The sequence below is a fragment of the Nycticebus coucang genome, chromosome 12 (assembly GCF_027406575.1).
Source record: "Nycticebus coucang isolate mNycCou1 chromosome 12, mNycCou1.pri, whole genome shotgun sequence".
NCBI classification, from domain to species: domain Eukaryota; kingdom Metazoa; phylum Chordata; class Mammalia; order Primates; family Lorisidae; genus Nycticebus; species Nycticebus coucang.
Window position 1 is genome coordinate 2,525,354 of NC_069791.1, and position 15,847 is coordinate 2,541,200.

General features: G+C 49.8%; 2 protein-coding genes across 5 annotated transcripts in view; one reads left to right on the top strand and one right to left on the bottom strand.

Annotated features, from left to right (window-relative positions):
- GNS (glucosamine (N-acetyl)-6-sulfatase) overlaps nt 1-6,402 on the top strand; it is a 48,293-nt gene extending 41,891 nt beyond the window's left edge. Inside the window, exons 13-14 of the mRNA XM_053555914.1 lie at nt 1,457-1,617; nt 3,882-6,402. Coding sequence (XP_053411889.1) covers nt 1,457-1,617; nt 3,882-3,960 — 240 coding nt within the window. The 3' untranslated portion in view covers nt 3,961-6,402. The remainder of the gene's footprint in view (nt 1-1,456; nt 1,618-3,881) is intronic.
- A 3,267-nt stretch (nt 6,403-9,669) lies between these two features.
- Nucleotides 9,670-15,847, bottom strand: part of RASSF3 (Ras association domain family member 3) — a 70,421-nt gene continuing 64,243 nt past the window's right edge. The window contains exons 5-6 of one of the 4 annotated variants that reach the window (XR_008373338.1): nt 11,389-12,384; nt 9,670-10,638 (exon numbers count right to left, since the gene is read on the bottom strand). Coding sequence is in view for 1 of the 4 variants with exons in the window: in XM_053556358.1 (XP_053412333.1) it covers nt 12,235-12,384 (150 nt within the window). In the remaining 3 variants the exon portion in view is untranslated. Of the gene's footprint in view, nt 12,385-15,847 lie in introns of all 4 variants that reach the window. The other 3 variants (XR_008373337.1, XR_008373336.1, XM_053556358.1) reach the window with 3 other exon arrangements.

Below are 15,847 nucleotides of genomic sequence, written 5' to 3' on the forward strand. Positions count from 1 at the left end.
TTAGATAAAGTCCCTCTTATACTTGGGTCCCACCCCAAGAGGGGTGCCGTACACTGTGATTCCCATCCCCCTCCCACCTCCCCTCAAAACGGAAATTTTTGAGACAGTCTCACTTCATTGCCTGAGCAGTGACATCATCATAACTCACAGCAGCCTTCATTTCCTGGGCTCAAGGGATCCTTCTCCCTCAGTTTCACGAGTAACTGGGATTACAGGCACCACTTTGTATTTGGCTAATTTTCGTATTTTTTTGCAGAGACAGGGTCTTGCTGTGTTTTTCAGGCTAGTCTCCAACTTCTGGGCTCAGGTGATCCTCCTGCCTCAGCTTCCCAGAGTGCTGGGGTTACAGGTGTGAGCCACTGCACTGACCCAAACGCACACTTGAGGTGCACAGTTCACATTTTCAGAGGGGCACACACCTGGTCCACTAGCTTCCCTGTAGTTACCAGGGGCGACAGTGAAGCCCCTCAGGTCTGTGGACGGGAACCAAGTTGGAGCATCTCCTAGAAAGCTCACCAGTGCTGACTTAACTCAGAAACCTGTTCCCACCTCAGTATAACCCAGCACTGCTCAGATCCGAGTGGGGTCAAAGGTCAAGGGGGGGGTTGGCTAACACACAAGTGGATGTTACTGTGTCCCATGGACCCTGGCCCTTGAAGTTGGTGCCGTGGGTCAGTGTGTGCCCACCTGCCCCTCCTGGCAGCTTCGTCTTGCCGTGAGAGCTGGGGCTCTGCTGTGTTTCTCAGAAGATGAGCCACTCGCCCTTCCCATTTGCAACTCATAAGCACTTTGGGCAAGAAGCAAGACAGCCTCTCTCAACCCAGGTGCTGGTTCGCCCCCCATACTGTGTCAGTTTGATAACTACTTTGTAAGTTGGAGCCATTACAGGCAAAATGCACCTTCCATGTTCCTCACCTACCTTGTGGCTGCAGTTTGGAGAACAGCATTCAAATTGGGGGGTGGGAGTGTGGTACCAGACGTGTCTAATGTTGGAAATAGTAACGAGCGTGTGTCCTTCCCGGGCGTGGGATGTATCTGAGACTGCTTTCCAAAGCTAAAAGGCTTGCACTTGTACACCAGGGTTACAGTCTTTTCTTTCCTAGTCTCATTGGAATCTCATAATTCTAAGGCAGAAATAAGCCTTCCGATGTTATTACCCCTGTCACTTCAGTAACCTCATCACTAAGTCTTGTTTCTGAGACGTACCATTGCAGGTCCTGCCCTCTGCTCCCACCTCTCAACACAGAGGTAGTTAAGTCTCCTGTGCCCTCCCAATGCTGCTGAAGGCACAGGGCGTGCGGCTGGGGCCCCGCACAGATGCCCCATCTTGAAACTAGACAGACAGTCTCTGGGGCCTGGGTTTATCTGCCGGGGAGCAGGCAGATCCTCCGCATCAGGAATATTTCTTTAAATATAACCCTTGCTCTTTCCTTGCCTGCCCCTCCCTTGTCTCCAGGTGTTTGTAGAAGTCTATAACCTGACTGCAGACCCAGATCAAATCACTAACATTGCTAAGAGTATAGACCCAGAGCTTTTAGGAAAGATGAACTACCGGCTGATGATGCTACAGTCCTGCTCTGGGCCAACCTGTCGCACGCCAGGGGTGTTTGACCCGGGGTAAGTTTCCTTCATTTCGTTTCTCAGAAACTCCAATTAACGAAATGCAAATTTAATATATTAAACAGACATAATGAAAATAGAAGGAGTAAACTCAGTTGTTGAGATACATAAACACACTGCAGTGTGTGGGGGTATGAAGGATGTTTATCACCTGGTAAGTCACATCCGTCCCCCACCACTGTCCCTCTGAGACGGTGAGGACTTTGCAGTGACACAGGTGTCAGACGCCAGGCACTGGAGCTGCCTGTGGTGGGAAGCCTGGCATACATTTTTTTCTTGAAGATTTAAAGATAAAAAAATCAAACTTTCCCTGGGGAAGGATTACCTATATTCTTAAACTCTGTAGGAGAGAAAGGAAAGTGATGTCCTAAGTTGACAGAAAATTCTAACTTAACTATTTAGCCATCATCTTGTTAAGTCTCATCTTCAGTCCAAATCAGAGACAAATGTGAATGAGTTAGAGAAACTAGATTACAAACTATTAATAATGTCACATTTTTAATAGTGAATATAGAGCCAAAGAGACGTGGGTACCAGTAGCCTGGCCCCAGACAGCAGTGTAAAGACAGCAGGCAGCACCCTTGACATCACTGGAACGGGGGAACTTGTTTATCTGGAGGATCCTTTTAGGACTCTGGCCTTGCCTCCAGGTCATCAGTGAGATAGATCCTAGCTTGGGGTCAGTTACTTGGAATAGGAAGTTCAGTTTCTACAATAGAAGCACAGGCTTCCAGTTGACAGGCACAGATTTTGTAATTTCTAGCACCTACTTAGAATGTTCTATCAAGTCAAATTAATTTAGATGTCTGTTGGTTAGGACTTTTTAACCACCTTCTCTCTGGCTGAGTCTGGGAACTTAATGCCCACATCTAACTAAATCTTAATTGGAGGGGCAGGGGCCTTGGACCTCTGGGATTGTACTGTGTGGCCAGGGAGTCCCTGATCACCCCACTGCCAGGACACGGGCCTGCCATGCCCACACCCACTGGCCATCGCACGGTGGGTGAGGCCAGCTGCCTTGTTCCCTCAGAATGTCTGCTGAGAGTGTTAGAAGGACTAGTCATACAGTCTCCGTGGAGCTCTAAGTCGGGAGTTGTGATTTGCCCAGAGGTCACCCTATAAGGCTGTGGTCCCCAGTCCCCAGCTGCACAGGGTCACCACCTGAGCTCTGCCTCCTGTCTGCTGCTCTCCCTCCCAGCCCCATCCATGGAAAAACTGTCTTCCATGAAACCAGGACTGGTGCCAAAAAGCTTGGGGACCACTGTTGTGAGGATCATACTGTGTGTGACTGCTCTATTTCCCAAGCAAGTTTGGCGTTTGAACTAAGTTGCTCAGATTGGAGCAGCTGATAGCTGAGGTTCTAGACACTAGCTTGGCTGATAGCCGAGCTGTTTAAACTCCACCTGACTTTCCTCAACACTGATGAGTCTTTGCTTTGGGCCTCTGGCAGGCTAGACCCCATGGGGACGTACCACACGCATCCATTTACGTGTGGTCTGTGTCTGCTTTTGTGCTTCAACAGTAAAGGTGAATGTTGGGGGCAGAGACTGCCTGGCCCACACCCCTACCATATTACCTGGCCAATCACTGCTGTAACACTCAGTCCTCATCCTCAGGGACATCTCCAGGCCCGCAGTGGATGCCTGCAGCCTGCAGGGGGCAGTGAGGAGACTGCCATCCACAGTCAGTACCCAAATTCAGTACCTCTTCCATCTTAACCGAGCACTTTTCACACTGTGGCCCTAACTTTTGCAGTGTGAGGTGTGACAGCAAAACTATAGATAGCATAAATTTCTTTTCCTCCTCAATTGCACAGATAATTTGTTAACTTGTTACTGCCATAGACCTTTGCAACCTCGGCAATGATTTTTTTCTTTCCTTATTGAGAGCTTTCACTTTTTGACTTAAAGGAGGCACCTTACAGCATCTCCATGGCATATCCAAATGGCCAGCATCACTACTCTTGGGCTTTGGAGCGATTATTAAGTAAAATAAGGGAGGCTTGAGCATAGCCGATCACCTCCACCTTCAGAAAGGCTTAAACCTGCCCTCTGATGCCTCTCACGATGACCTGGCTCGGCTGGGCTCTTCTCACCGGCTCTGCGTTGCCGACTCTTGGCAGGGACCGTCTTACCTCCCGAGTGCTCGTGTCTCCTGCCCGAGGCTTTCCCCTGGATGCACTTCTGTGTCCCTTCTTGCTAACTTCCCACTGAAGGCTGTTCGGGAGTCAGTGGGGTAACATGACGTCCTCTCTCTCCCAGGTACAGGTTTGACCCTCGCCTCATGTTCAGCAGTCATGGCAGCATCAGCACACGAAGGTTTCCAAAACACCTCCTGTAGCAGCCGAGCCCAGCCTCGTGGTGGGACCCAGCGTGGCTCCTGATGACGTGACCGTAGTGGGCATCTGTGGCTGGTCTTCAGGACCAGGCCTGCGAGAGTTTCCAGACTGGCTTTTTTTAAGTACCCCAATCAGCTGACCCTGTGCAGTGCATTCAACTGTGAACTCTGCCCGCGTGTCAGGAGTGGCTGTCCTGGTCTCGGCCTTGAGGTCGTCTGTTTTCACCATATCCCTCTGTCCTGGTACCCCAGTTCCTGATTATTCTCCATGTGGTCAAAGTCTGAATTTGTAAATCCACATTCAGATAAATAGCAATACTTGAGGGCAAAACAAAACACACATACAAAAAACCACCCCACGTTTTGGTAAATATCTTGACCTGCATAGCATTTCAGATTGAGCACATCACTATCAAACGTCACATGGCCTGAAGAGTAACCATCAGAGCTCGAGGCATCCACATAAGCGCAGGCACCATTGTTCTAATAAATAAATAAGGACCCGTCACGGCAGCAACGGAACGTGACAGCCAAGCTCGGTTCCATTCTGGGAATTTGAGGTTGGTGCTGCTCTTAACCAAGTGAGCAGTGGGAGACGCTGACAGTGACCACCATCCACATTCCCGCTGCCATGCTAGAAAACTGAGGAGGTGGCTCTGCTCTTGAGACTTTCCCCTCTGAAAGCTGAAAAGTACGTGGCTTAGGAAGACCCATAGGGGAGACCTGCCCAGGGTTGGGTGTTCTAAGGGCCTCGGGGTTTTGAAGGCCTGTCCCTGGGCAGAGGAGGCTGGTGCATGCCCAGCAGGGAGCCCGGTTGTGCCCCGTGCGGTCATTTTGACTCCATGTGCGTCCTGGTGTCCTGGTCTTCAGGTTGTGAACCTTTCTTACAGTCGATGCCAAGTGTCAGCTGTTTTACCCACCACCTCTGCCCTAGAGTTAAGCTCCTCCTGAGGTTACAGAGTTTAACTGGGGCCCCATTCAGTATTCCCATCAAAATCAAGTCTGTTCAGGTTTCCTCACCATTTACAACATCTACGCTTTGATGTTTCTTGGCTTAAAACCAGTTCCATTCCAGTTCTCCTTTCACGAGAAAGCTAATTGGTGGTTAGACAGCAGGAGAGAAAGAAGACCTGTGGTTTAAAACGTGTTCAACTCAGGCACTAGCAATCTTAGCTTTATTTAAGGTCTTCTGTTCAGCTTTAAGCACTTTGTAAGACATAAGCATACGTAGCTTTCCTATCAGAATCCCAGATAGCCATGTGGGTTAATAGCCAGTGCGTGTATTCCTTTACCTCCTATGAGCCCAGCAACTGTGGTGGTGTCTAGAAGTGAAATACAGCAAGTGAATAAAAGTCTCTGCTGTGAATGTTGTAGAGAAATTCTCAAAATTTTGTAACTAAAAGCAAACTATATTGAATATGGGTATCAGCTTCCTTCTCCACCCTGATTCTAACATCATCAGTCAACTTCCATGTTAATGAGTTGACCCTAGTTTTTCCCAAATAAAAAAACCAACTCCTACCAGGTCTTGAAGGGTGACGTCACGTTACTCAATTGTGTGGTGCTGGTTCCTGACCGCAGGCAGAGGCCCAGCCGGCGGCCCCGGCACTTAGGCCACGCTCCGTCAAGCTGGTGTGTCTGGGTGCCGGGATGTGTGAGCACCTCCTTGTAACCCTTCTATTCTGGGTACATTTTCTACCTAACCTTGAATAGCCTAATTTTACTTTTTCTCTTGAACTGGCTTCATTCTGGATCTGTGGTAAAAACTTCCATAAAGAGACCTCAACTTACAACCTCACAGACTCCACAGTGCTCTGACATCTTCAGAGCGCTTGTGGGTGAGGGCCACTTGCAGTCATTTGCATTTGGATCCTTTTCCCTTTCAAGAGGGTCAGGCCTGTGTCTGTCGGTGTCAGAGCCGAGAACCACATACACATCAGCAATGAGCAGAGGGCTTAGGAACAGACAGACTTGCCTTAGAAGATTCCTGTTGCAGAAGCTCTTTTTCACATACAAAGTAGGAACACCATTTGAGCATCTTTGCATTTGACACTGGTGCTGTTGCAAACATCTTAATTGACAACACTAGGGTTCTAGTACAAAATAGTAATGACAGCCATGGAAATTAATCTGTAAGAAATGTCCTTAAATCTACTTTAGTGTCTAAATTAAGGATTAGTGTTTTAATAAGTTGTGCCAGGATCTTTACTAAGAGAAAGCAAAGGGTATCAACTGGTCCACAGATAGAATTAGACTTATTTGGGTTCTTTGATTTAATGCCCCTTAGTTCCTCCCGGTTGTAAATTCCGTTTGCTTTGTCTGTTCTTGAATCCACCTGCCCTTCCTCTCTGTCATCTCAGTCATTTGACTTAGAAAGTGCCCTTCAAAAGGACCCTGTTCACTGCTGCACTTTTCAATGAATTAAAATTTATTTCTGTTCTAGTGGGAATGTGTCCTGTGTTTCAGTCCACAAGTCGTAATTTTGACAGAAGGCCTGCATCACTCACCTAGTGCTGGAAACAGGCTGTTGCTTCCTCAGATTCTGTAGTGTCTGCCTGGATGGCTCTCATATACATGCGCCCTCCTGGCTGATAATTCCCAAATGAAGTACCATATGGAAAATCATCCCCAATAAATTTTTTTGACACAGAGTCTCACTATGTCACCCTTGGTAGAGTGCCATGATGTCACAGCTCACAGCAACCTCAAACTCTTGGGCTCAAGCAATTCTCTTACCTCAGTCTCCCAAGTAACTGGGACTACAGGTACCCACCACAACGCCTGACTGTTTTTTGTTGTAGTTGTCATTTAACAGGCCTGGGCCAGTTTCAAACCTGCCAGCCCCAGTGTATATGGCCAGCACCCTGAACACTGAGCTATGAGCACTGAGCCCTCAATAAATCTTTATTCAGTTATAGCTTTGGGAGAAAGAATCTTGGCCGGCAATTCAGACAACAACTCAACTACGTCCACATGCCGTGATGGCCTCCAGATGGCTCCTAGTGGCCCCGTGTACCTCCTGTGCATAACACATCTGCATCAGACGGTCCATGTGGTGGGCAGCAGAGTAGCACATGTGACCTGTGACCGCAGACTGGGCCCAAGAGGCATGCCCCCCCCCCCCACCTGGCTCTCTGATCACTCTGGGATAAACTGCCACAGCACAAAGACACCAAAGTCATCCTGGGTTAAAGTCCACGTGGGGAGGAAAATGACCTCCCCACCTAAGCCATGTGGGCGAGCCATATTTGGAGTGACCAACCCTACCTGAGCCATGTTGGCGAACCATCTGAGAAGCAGATGCTCCAGGCTGCTTCTGTAGAGTCACGGCCTCAGGTGACTCCAACCCTAGCCAAAATCTTAACTGCTATCTCGTAAGAGAGCCCATACAAAGGTCATCCAGCTCAGCTGCTCCGAACTACTGACCCACAGAAAATAAAAAGGTAAATGATAGTTTAACGCTGTTTTAAGCTGCCAGTTGGGGCTAATTTGTTACACAACACTAAATAACTGACAAGGCCCACAGCTAGCAGACCAAGAGGAATGGAGCCATCCTCTCCCCTAAATGTATCCAACTGTAGGTACTCAGGGCAGGACACACTTGTCCAATGATAGAGGCTCAACTTATCTCCAAAGGGGGATAGGGGACAGGGTCTATGTAAATTACAAACTCAAAAATACAAACACTGGTTCCTAGCTATTGTTACTGAAACCCAGAAGCTTCTTTGTTCGAATGGTTGCTAAGATGTCCTCAGCACATGTGGGAAAATATTTTAATGGACTCTTGCCGACAGGCTCCACGCACAAATCCAAGTCTTCTCTCCAGTGGGTCCCCACAACCCCCCAAAGCCGGTGCAGGGGAGAACAGCTGTGAGCAACTGTAGCAGGCCAGGGTTCTGGTGGGGTTTCCCAGGCACCTGTTGTCCAAATCCAGGAGATGGTCCGGCCCTGCTCCCTACCTCTTCCAGTGCTGGGCAAGTAAGTAGCTCAGATGCAGAATGATTCTGCTTCTGCCTGAGTCCCCAAGAGGGGCTGCCTCCAGTCTCCCAGATGAGGTGAGAAGCAACTTTATGAGGCCTGGGAACAGCATGGCAGGCTGGGTTCTTTCAGCAGTCTGGAATAAGTGAGGGACTGACTCCCCGTGGGCAGCTTCTGCCCTAGACTCACTCTCCACCGCTGCTCCCGCAAAGAAGGAAACCAGGGTGGTCGTCTGCATACAAGGACAACAAGCAGAACTCTGGTCCCCAATCACCCCGGCCCCTTTCCTTCCTCCACGGCAGGCCTTGTTTACGAGTCCTGTGGGCGGTGAGCACTGACTACCCAGGAACCAGGAGCCACGGTGAGGGGTCTGCCCGGACAGCAGCATCTTCTGCCACTACACTGCCCAAGTGCTGTTTCCAGACATGGCACCATGTTCAGTCCCCCAAACTTCGTGTCCTGCAGCTAGAAGAGGTGCAGAGTGAAGACACGGCCCAGTCTCCCAGGAGATTACCCCCCAGGGAGGGTTTACAGGCACGAAAACACTAAGGAGAAAAAAGGCCAAGGCTCAGACTGCACCTACACACACCCCTCTGCCTGATGATACGACACCAGCACCTGGTCCCAGCTGCTCCGAGCACTGTGGCTGTAACTTGCCTGGGCAAACAGACAACACTTTGTGACCATGTTTACGGAGCACAGGGAAAGCGCTGCACCACAGCCTCTGGTGCTGCCAATCAGCCTTGAATCTCGAGCATTTTGCTTTTAATAACAGTAATTGATGACAAATTGTGAAAAGCAGCTGAGGACAGAAAGCTAACTCCCTTGAAGGGACAAAAATCCCCCAAGCACCCCCTACACCTTGGGTAGTAACCTAAGCTAAACTCCTAAACTAAATGCCTCTAAATTTTCAGCAAAAAAGGAGACCTCTACGGAGCCATAATGTTTTCACTGATAAAGCACCCATCCTATTTGAAATAGTTCCCTCACTACTGGGGACCAGCCTTGCTATGTCCCCAGCCCCTCAAGGGGTCATTACAACAGTGAAAATGTGTCCCCACTGCAGAAACAGAGGCACAGTGCTGGAGAGCCCCGGTGCACGCACAGGACAGAAACCTGCAGCCACCAGGGTTCTTCAGACACATTCCAACCCACACCTGTAAGACAGGCATGTTGACCTGAAAATACAAATACTCCATTCATGTTGAAGTCCACTGTCTGCAGCAGGAGACCTCAGTGCAACAGTGGGGGCAGAAAGAGACTTCTGAAGAATTAACAAGGTTCTGTTTTGAGATAGGGTCTCGCTCTGTTGCCCAGGCTGGAGTGCAGTGGTACAATAATAGCTCCCTGCAGCCTGGAACTCCTGCCTCAGCCTCCCGAGGAGCTGGGACGGCCCCACTAATTTTCTTACTCTTCTTTTGTAGAGATGGGTCTTGTTATGTTGTCCAGGCTGGTCATGAACTCCTACCCTCAAGAATTGAATGTATGTATATTTCCAATCACAATAAAACAACTGTTTTATATTAAATAGGAATGTGCTATAGAAGCAGATGCTCAGAGGACAGGGCAAAGGGAAAATTAATTTGGGAGAGCAAATACAATCCACCCAAACCTGGGAAAGCTGCTCCCAGCACACTCCCCTGCGGTGTCTCCAGAGGCAGCCGTCCCCAGTCCTGTGGCCACTTTTCTTATCTAGTACATTATCATAAATTAAAACACACAAACACCAACAAATAACTTTAATTTTTAATAATGGGAATAATTTTGCCATTCCAGAAACAATTTAGGGGAGAAAAATCTTCCCTATAAAAATAAACTCATCAAAATTATAAATATTATAAGTTCCTTACTCCTGCGATTTAAAATGCTCTTCTGCAACACCAGCCCTCTGGTTAGCACACCCTGTCCCAGCCACACTGCAGAGAGAACCGTGGTGCAGCAAAGCTTAGACAGTTTAATGTAAGGAGTTGTACAAGGATTTTTTAAAAATGTTTGGCCTTAGTGGCTTTTTTTTTCTTTTACACATTAAAAATGCTGCTGCAGTAACCAGTGTTTGGGAAAGAATATCAGTCTTCACGAACCACAAACTGAGAGATTCATATACAAACTGTAACCTGCAGTGCACGTGACCATGAGTGAGGTTCTGGGTAAATTACAGATGAGAATGCCTGTTTTAGACAATCTACTTCAAGTAAAAAAAAAAAAAAAAAAAAAAAATTCACAGATCCCCATCAGCTACTACTTTAGGTTCTAACAGTGTCTTAATCTGAGAAGCAAATGCTTCACAAAACATAAGTTTGCTGGAGTAAGTAATTAAAAGACCAGGTGGTTGACAGCAGTATACTCAAACGCAAGCCATAATCTGAATAGTAAAACCAGTATAAAACCACGAAGGCACTCCCTGAACAATGAGGGCCAGGTGCTGGGTGACAGTGTCACTAAAACCCCATCAATGCACTAAGAGGTCCCATGCACAGTTAAATGAGACGTGCCATACATATTTTATAAGCTAGCTCTACTATCTGCCCCCACCCCACCCCCCAGCTCTTCCTAAAAGCTGAGGAAGATACGATTGTCTCGGCAGACTGTGGCACAGCAAGGCCCACACTTGAATCTGCCTCCCACGAGATGGGGCGAGCCACCGAGAGGGACAGAAAGCCAATAAAAGGCACAGTTCTCTTCAGAGGTGAAGAACGGAAGCACCTTGGAATTTCAAAAAGAATCCGTTAAGTGTCACCAAAGTGTCAACAATTCCTTGGGAATTTATAAACAAAAACACCCAGACTACAAACAGAATGTACAGCTCCTTTGGAACCACAGCAGCCCTTTCCCTCTGGTCTCGGATAAATGGCTGCACAAAATGGGGCTGTTTAGCCTGTTTCAAGGAAGGCTTCTGTCACCACACATGCACCTCTTTGGATGGCAGGAACATGTACTTTGTTAAAGTATTTCCACAGTGAGCCCCTGAGGTGTGGTCAGCCAGGTGTGGACTCTCCTCCCACACACAGCCGTCCTCCAGAGCTGAAGGCCTGGCTGGACTGGGTCTTGACCCAACATCCCTGTTCTAGGTGAGGGAAGAGCAGCCTCTAAGTATAAGAGGAAGGGAGAAAGAGAAGTGAGGAGGAGAGAAAGCAAGAAGGAAGAGAGGAGGGAAGGGACGGGGATCAGGGGTGGGAGGGAGACGACAAGAAAACAGAAATGGAAGGGAGGGACGACTGTCCAGAAGGGAGCTGTGAGCCTTTTACTTCACAAACCCCCCAGCTCACAGTCCATGTGAAAACAGCTGCCCCTCCCCAGCTGCTTTTCAACTTTGAAACCAACTTCTGGGGGCAACTGCGTAAACGCTGAATGCAACTCAGCACAAGGTCCCAGCCCTGCCTGTGCCGAGAAGCTTCTTCCACCCAGAGGGCAGAGGCAGCCGCGGGGCCCCACCCCCACGTTTCGAGGTTCTACCTGCTTGGTTCTCTGGTCGGCTGCAGAGTCCATGGGTCCTTCCTTTTGGTTTAGCTTGTGCTCTTTGGCTCTGTTCCCACAGTTTACCCACCAGGAAATGAAACATCCCTAAAATGAGTTTAGCATCTCACCACTGAACGCTTTTAATTCACTCACAAGCAACTACCCCTTTCTCCTCCACCTTCCACTTACGAGCCAGGCCGCCTTCCCGGCCTTGAGCTCCCCACGCTACACCTGCCTTCTTTCAAACTTGCTTTTACTTTCTTTGTCCAAATGCTACAAAATCCTTCACAGATTCCTTAGAGTTCCTAGCTTCTTGTGCCTTTCGATCCACATGGATAGATTCCTCTGACATTAAAAAAAAAAACAGGTAGTTTCAAAATAGGGCAAGTATTCAGAGAGGTTCCTAGTTAAGCTTTTAAAAAATCATTTGCACATCCTTAAGCTTACCATTATCATCACATAATTAAAATAACTAAAAAAAAATTAAGGACAAAAAACAGACCAAAAAACTCCAGAGTTCATGCTCCCAAGCCCGCTACGATGCTCCAGAGACAGCAGGTGCACAGCAGCCAAGGCAACACAGCGTGTGGTGGCGGAGAGGGCTGGCAGGCCCCGTGTACGGTGACGCATCAGGCTGGGAGGCTCTGCAGGCAGTGACAGAGCCCACTGGCAGACTCCATGTACGGTGACGCAGTGGACTGGCAGGCACTGCGTGCGGGAGGCTGAAGGTGCTGGGTGCTGTGGCCAGTGTGGAAAACTAGGCCTAGAGACAAAAGGGGAGGCCGGAGCATGGGCAGAACCATCTGCACTGTCCTCGGTCTGCAGAGCCCGGGCAGGGCCCGGCTAGCCGGGTGTCCAGGCCCGGCTCAGGGCCCCCTCCAGCTCGCGTCTGTAGGCTGCATAGCGCCTCCTCAGGGTCTGCAGCTGCTCATCCTCCTCCTTGTCCAAGATGCGCAAGAAATTCTGTAGTTCTGGAAGGCTGAAAGCTTCCCACTTGGATAGAACACAGAAAGAATAATGTGGGCGTCCAACTCAGGAATGCCGGCAGGCATCCAGAGAGGCTGCCGCCCAGCCCAGAGCCCCTAGCCCCAGGCACCCAGATTCCCAGCTCAGAGCCCCCCTAGCCCAGAGCCCCTCAGCCCCAAGCACCCAGCCGGCTCTTCCTCAACCCCCCAAGCCAGCTTGCCCTAAGTGCATTAGACACTTCTGTTCTTCACCTGATCGGACTCCAGAGGCTTTAGAAACAAGGCCATATTCCACCCCTGTTGATGTAGGGCCCTCGTAGTCACAGCCGCCTTTCCCACCACCATCACTCAGCCCACCACCATCCCTCATCCCACCACCATCGCTCAGCCCACCACCATCCCGCAGCCCACCACCATCCCTCAGCCCACCACCATCGCTCAGCCCACCACCATCGCTCAGCCCACCACCATCCCTCATCCCACCACCATCGCTCAGCCCACCACCATCCCGCAGCCCACCACCATCCCTCAGCCCACCACCATCCCTCAGCCCACCACCATCGCTCAGCCCACCACCAACGCTCAGCCCACCACCATCGCTCAGCCCACCACCATCGCTCAGCCCACCACCATCCTTCAGCCCACCACCATCGCTCAGCCCACCACCATCGCTCAGCCCACCACCATCCCTCAGCCCACCACCATCGCTCAGCCCACCACCATCCCTCAGCCCACCACCAACACTCAGCCCACCACCATCGCTCAGCCCACCACCATCCCTCAGCCCACCACCATCCCTCAGCCCACCACCATCCCTCAGCCCACCACCATCCCTCAGCCCACTACCATCCCTCAGCCCACCACCATCGCTCAGCCCACCACCATCCCTCAGCCCACCACCATCGCTCAGCCCACCACCAACGCTCAGCCCACCACCATCGCTCAGCCCACCACCATCGCTCAGCCCACCACCATCGCTCAGCCCACCACCATCCCTCAGCCCACCACCAACGCTCAGCCCACCACCATCGCTCAGCCCATCACCATCGCTCAGCCCACCACCATCCCTCAGCCCACCACCATCGCTCAGCCCACCACCATCGCTCAGCCCACCACCATCCCTCAGCCCACCACCATCGCTCAGCCCACCACCATCGCTCAGCCCACCACCATCGCTCATCCTGCTGCTCTCTGCACCCTCCAGGGCTGGCAGCCACCATGTGCTCCCACAGTCCTGGGACAGCCCTCTCGGGTTCCTCATCTCCATCCTGCCCTGCAGCACCAGGGTGTTCCCCAAATAGAAGAGCCTTTGTGAAATGCAAATCTAGTCAAGACCCTCCTCTGCTTAAAACCACCCAGTGGCTTCCCTTAATTGTTTGGCTAAGTGTGAAGACCCCACCTCATGGAGCCGCTCTCCCCTCTCTTCACTTTGTCTGGCTAAGAATTCCTACTCACCCTTCACATCTCAGCTTACCTGCCACTCCTCTAAGAAGCCGTCCACCACTTCTCTCACCCCTTCCCACCCAGGACCAAGTCTCTCAGAAGCCCTCACGGAGCACTGGCTGCCCTGAAGACAAGCAGGATTTTAACCTTATTAGAGGAGACAGGCGCGGCGGCTCACGCCTGTGATCCCAGCACTCCGGGAGACCAAGGCAGGAGGATCGCTTGAGCTCAGGAGTTTAAGATCAGCCTGAGCAAGAGCAAGACCCTATCTCTAAAAATAGAAAAATTAGCTGGGTATTGTGGCAGCACCTGTAGTCCTAGCCACTCGGGAGGCTGAGGCAGCATGATCGCTTAAGCCCAGGAGTTTGAGGTTACTGTGAGCTATGATGATGCCACGGCACTCTAGCCAGGGCAACAGAGTGAAACTCTGTTTCATGAATGAATGAATTGATTAATTAATTAACTAATGTATGAATGAAGACTGGGTGCAAGTGCTCATTCTTATAATCTCAGGCTGAGAGGAATCACCTGAGGCTAGGAGCTTGATGCTAGCCTGGGCAACACAGCAAGACCCCCATCTCTAATACAATGAAATAAAAAAAATTGGCCAGAAGCTGGCACAGGTGCCTATAGTCCCAGCTACTTGGGATGCTGAGGCAGGAGATTGCTTGAGGCCAGCAGACCCAGGTGACAGAGAGCTGTGACTGTCCTCCACTGCACCCCAGCCTGGGCGGCACTCAACTCTGTCTCTCATCACAAAGCAAAGTAATTATCTGCTTTGCCTCCATTTCTCCACCTCAACTGCTCTTCCCTACCCTGCAGCTACGGGACTCCTCACTCTGGAGCTCATCTCTTGGCCTTAAGGACCTGAGTTCTGCCTCCCTAACTGCACCTGACACTCAGCAGGACATGAGTTGGTTTTTTTGTTTTTGTTTTTAATTAAAGCAGTCAGTGTCAAGGCGGGTATTCAGCATCATCTTGAGATTTTCCCGAATACATCCTCCCTTCTCAAAGGGGCCCCAGGTCCCAGCTGAGACTCACTAACACCAGTGAACAGAGGGGAGTGAAGAACCCCCTAGGTGGCCTCAGGACAGAAGCCCCCTGGAACAGAGGTGGACGCCGGTTATTAGAGAAAATGAGGAACGGAAAGTAGGGGAGCAAAACTTTCTACATTAGAATATTCTGTTAATTTTTAAAAATTTAACATTTTATTTTTCACAGATGTCATGGTCTCTAAAATAAAGACATTATATGAAGTTTTTTTTTTTTTTTTTTGGGCCGGGGCTGGGTTTGAACCTGCCACCTCCAGCATATGGGACCGGCGCCCTACTCCTTGAGCCACAGGTGCCACCCTATATGAAGTATCTTTTCTCTCCCACCCTGTATCTAAAATAAAGACATTATATGAAGTATCTTTTCTCTCCCACAGTGATGGTAAGTATTCTCCCTCAGGTCGGTCTTTCTTGGATAAGAAAAACAAGAACATACAAGGTCCCACAGGGCATCCAGAACGCAAAGCAACGTAAATTTCAGAGTAGCCCAAGTTGCACTAAGCTTTGTGGAACACTTAACAGACCCAGAGCCGGAGAGGAAAACGTGGGCTAAATTATGCTTGTGGATCTGGCTCAAGCTTCCAGAGGGACACTGCCCAGCCACAAAGCCAGAGCACACTTGTGCAGCGACTTCCTCCCCAAAACGCAGGTCTGACTTTCTTAAAAAGCTCTGAAATACTAGCCTCAAAACAAATTCAACAATGCCTAAAATCACTATCTTCCTAAAACTCCCTGCACCAAGTTCTAACTTATACTTACATATATAGATGTACCACTTACAAAACACATTTACACACATTTCTTTTTCTTTTTTTGTAGAGACAGAGTCTCACTGTACTGCCCTGGGTAGAGTGCCGTGGCATCACTCGGCTCACAGCAACCTCCAGCTCTTGGGCTTACGTGATTCTCCTGCCTCAGCCTCCCGAGCAGCTGGGACTACAGGCGCCCACCATTACACACATTTCTTATCATGACTCAAAACGACCTTTTAAATTT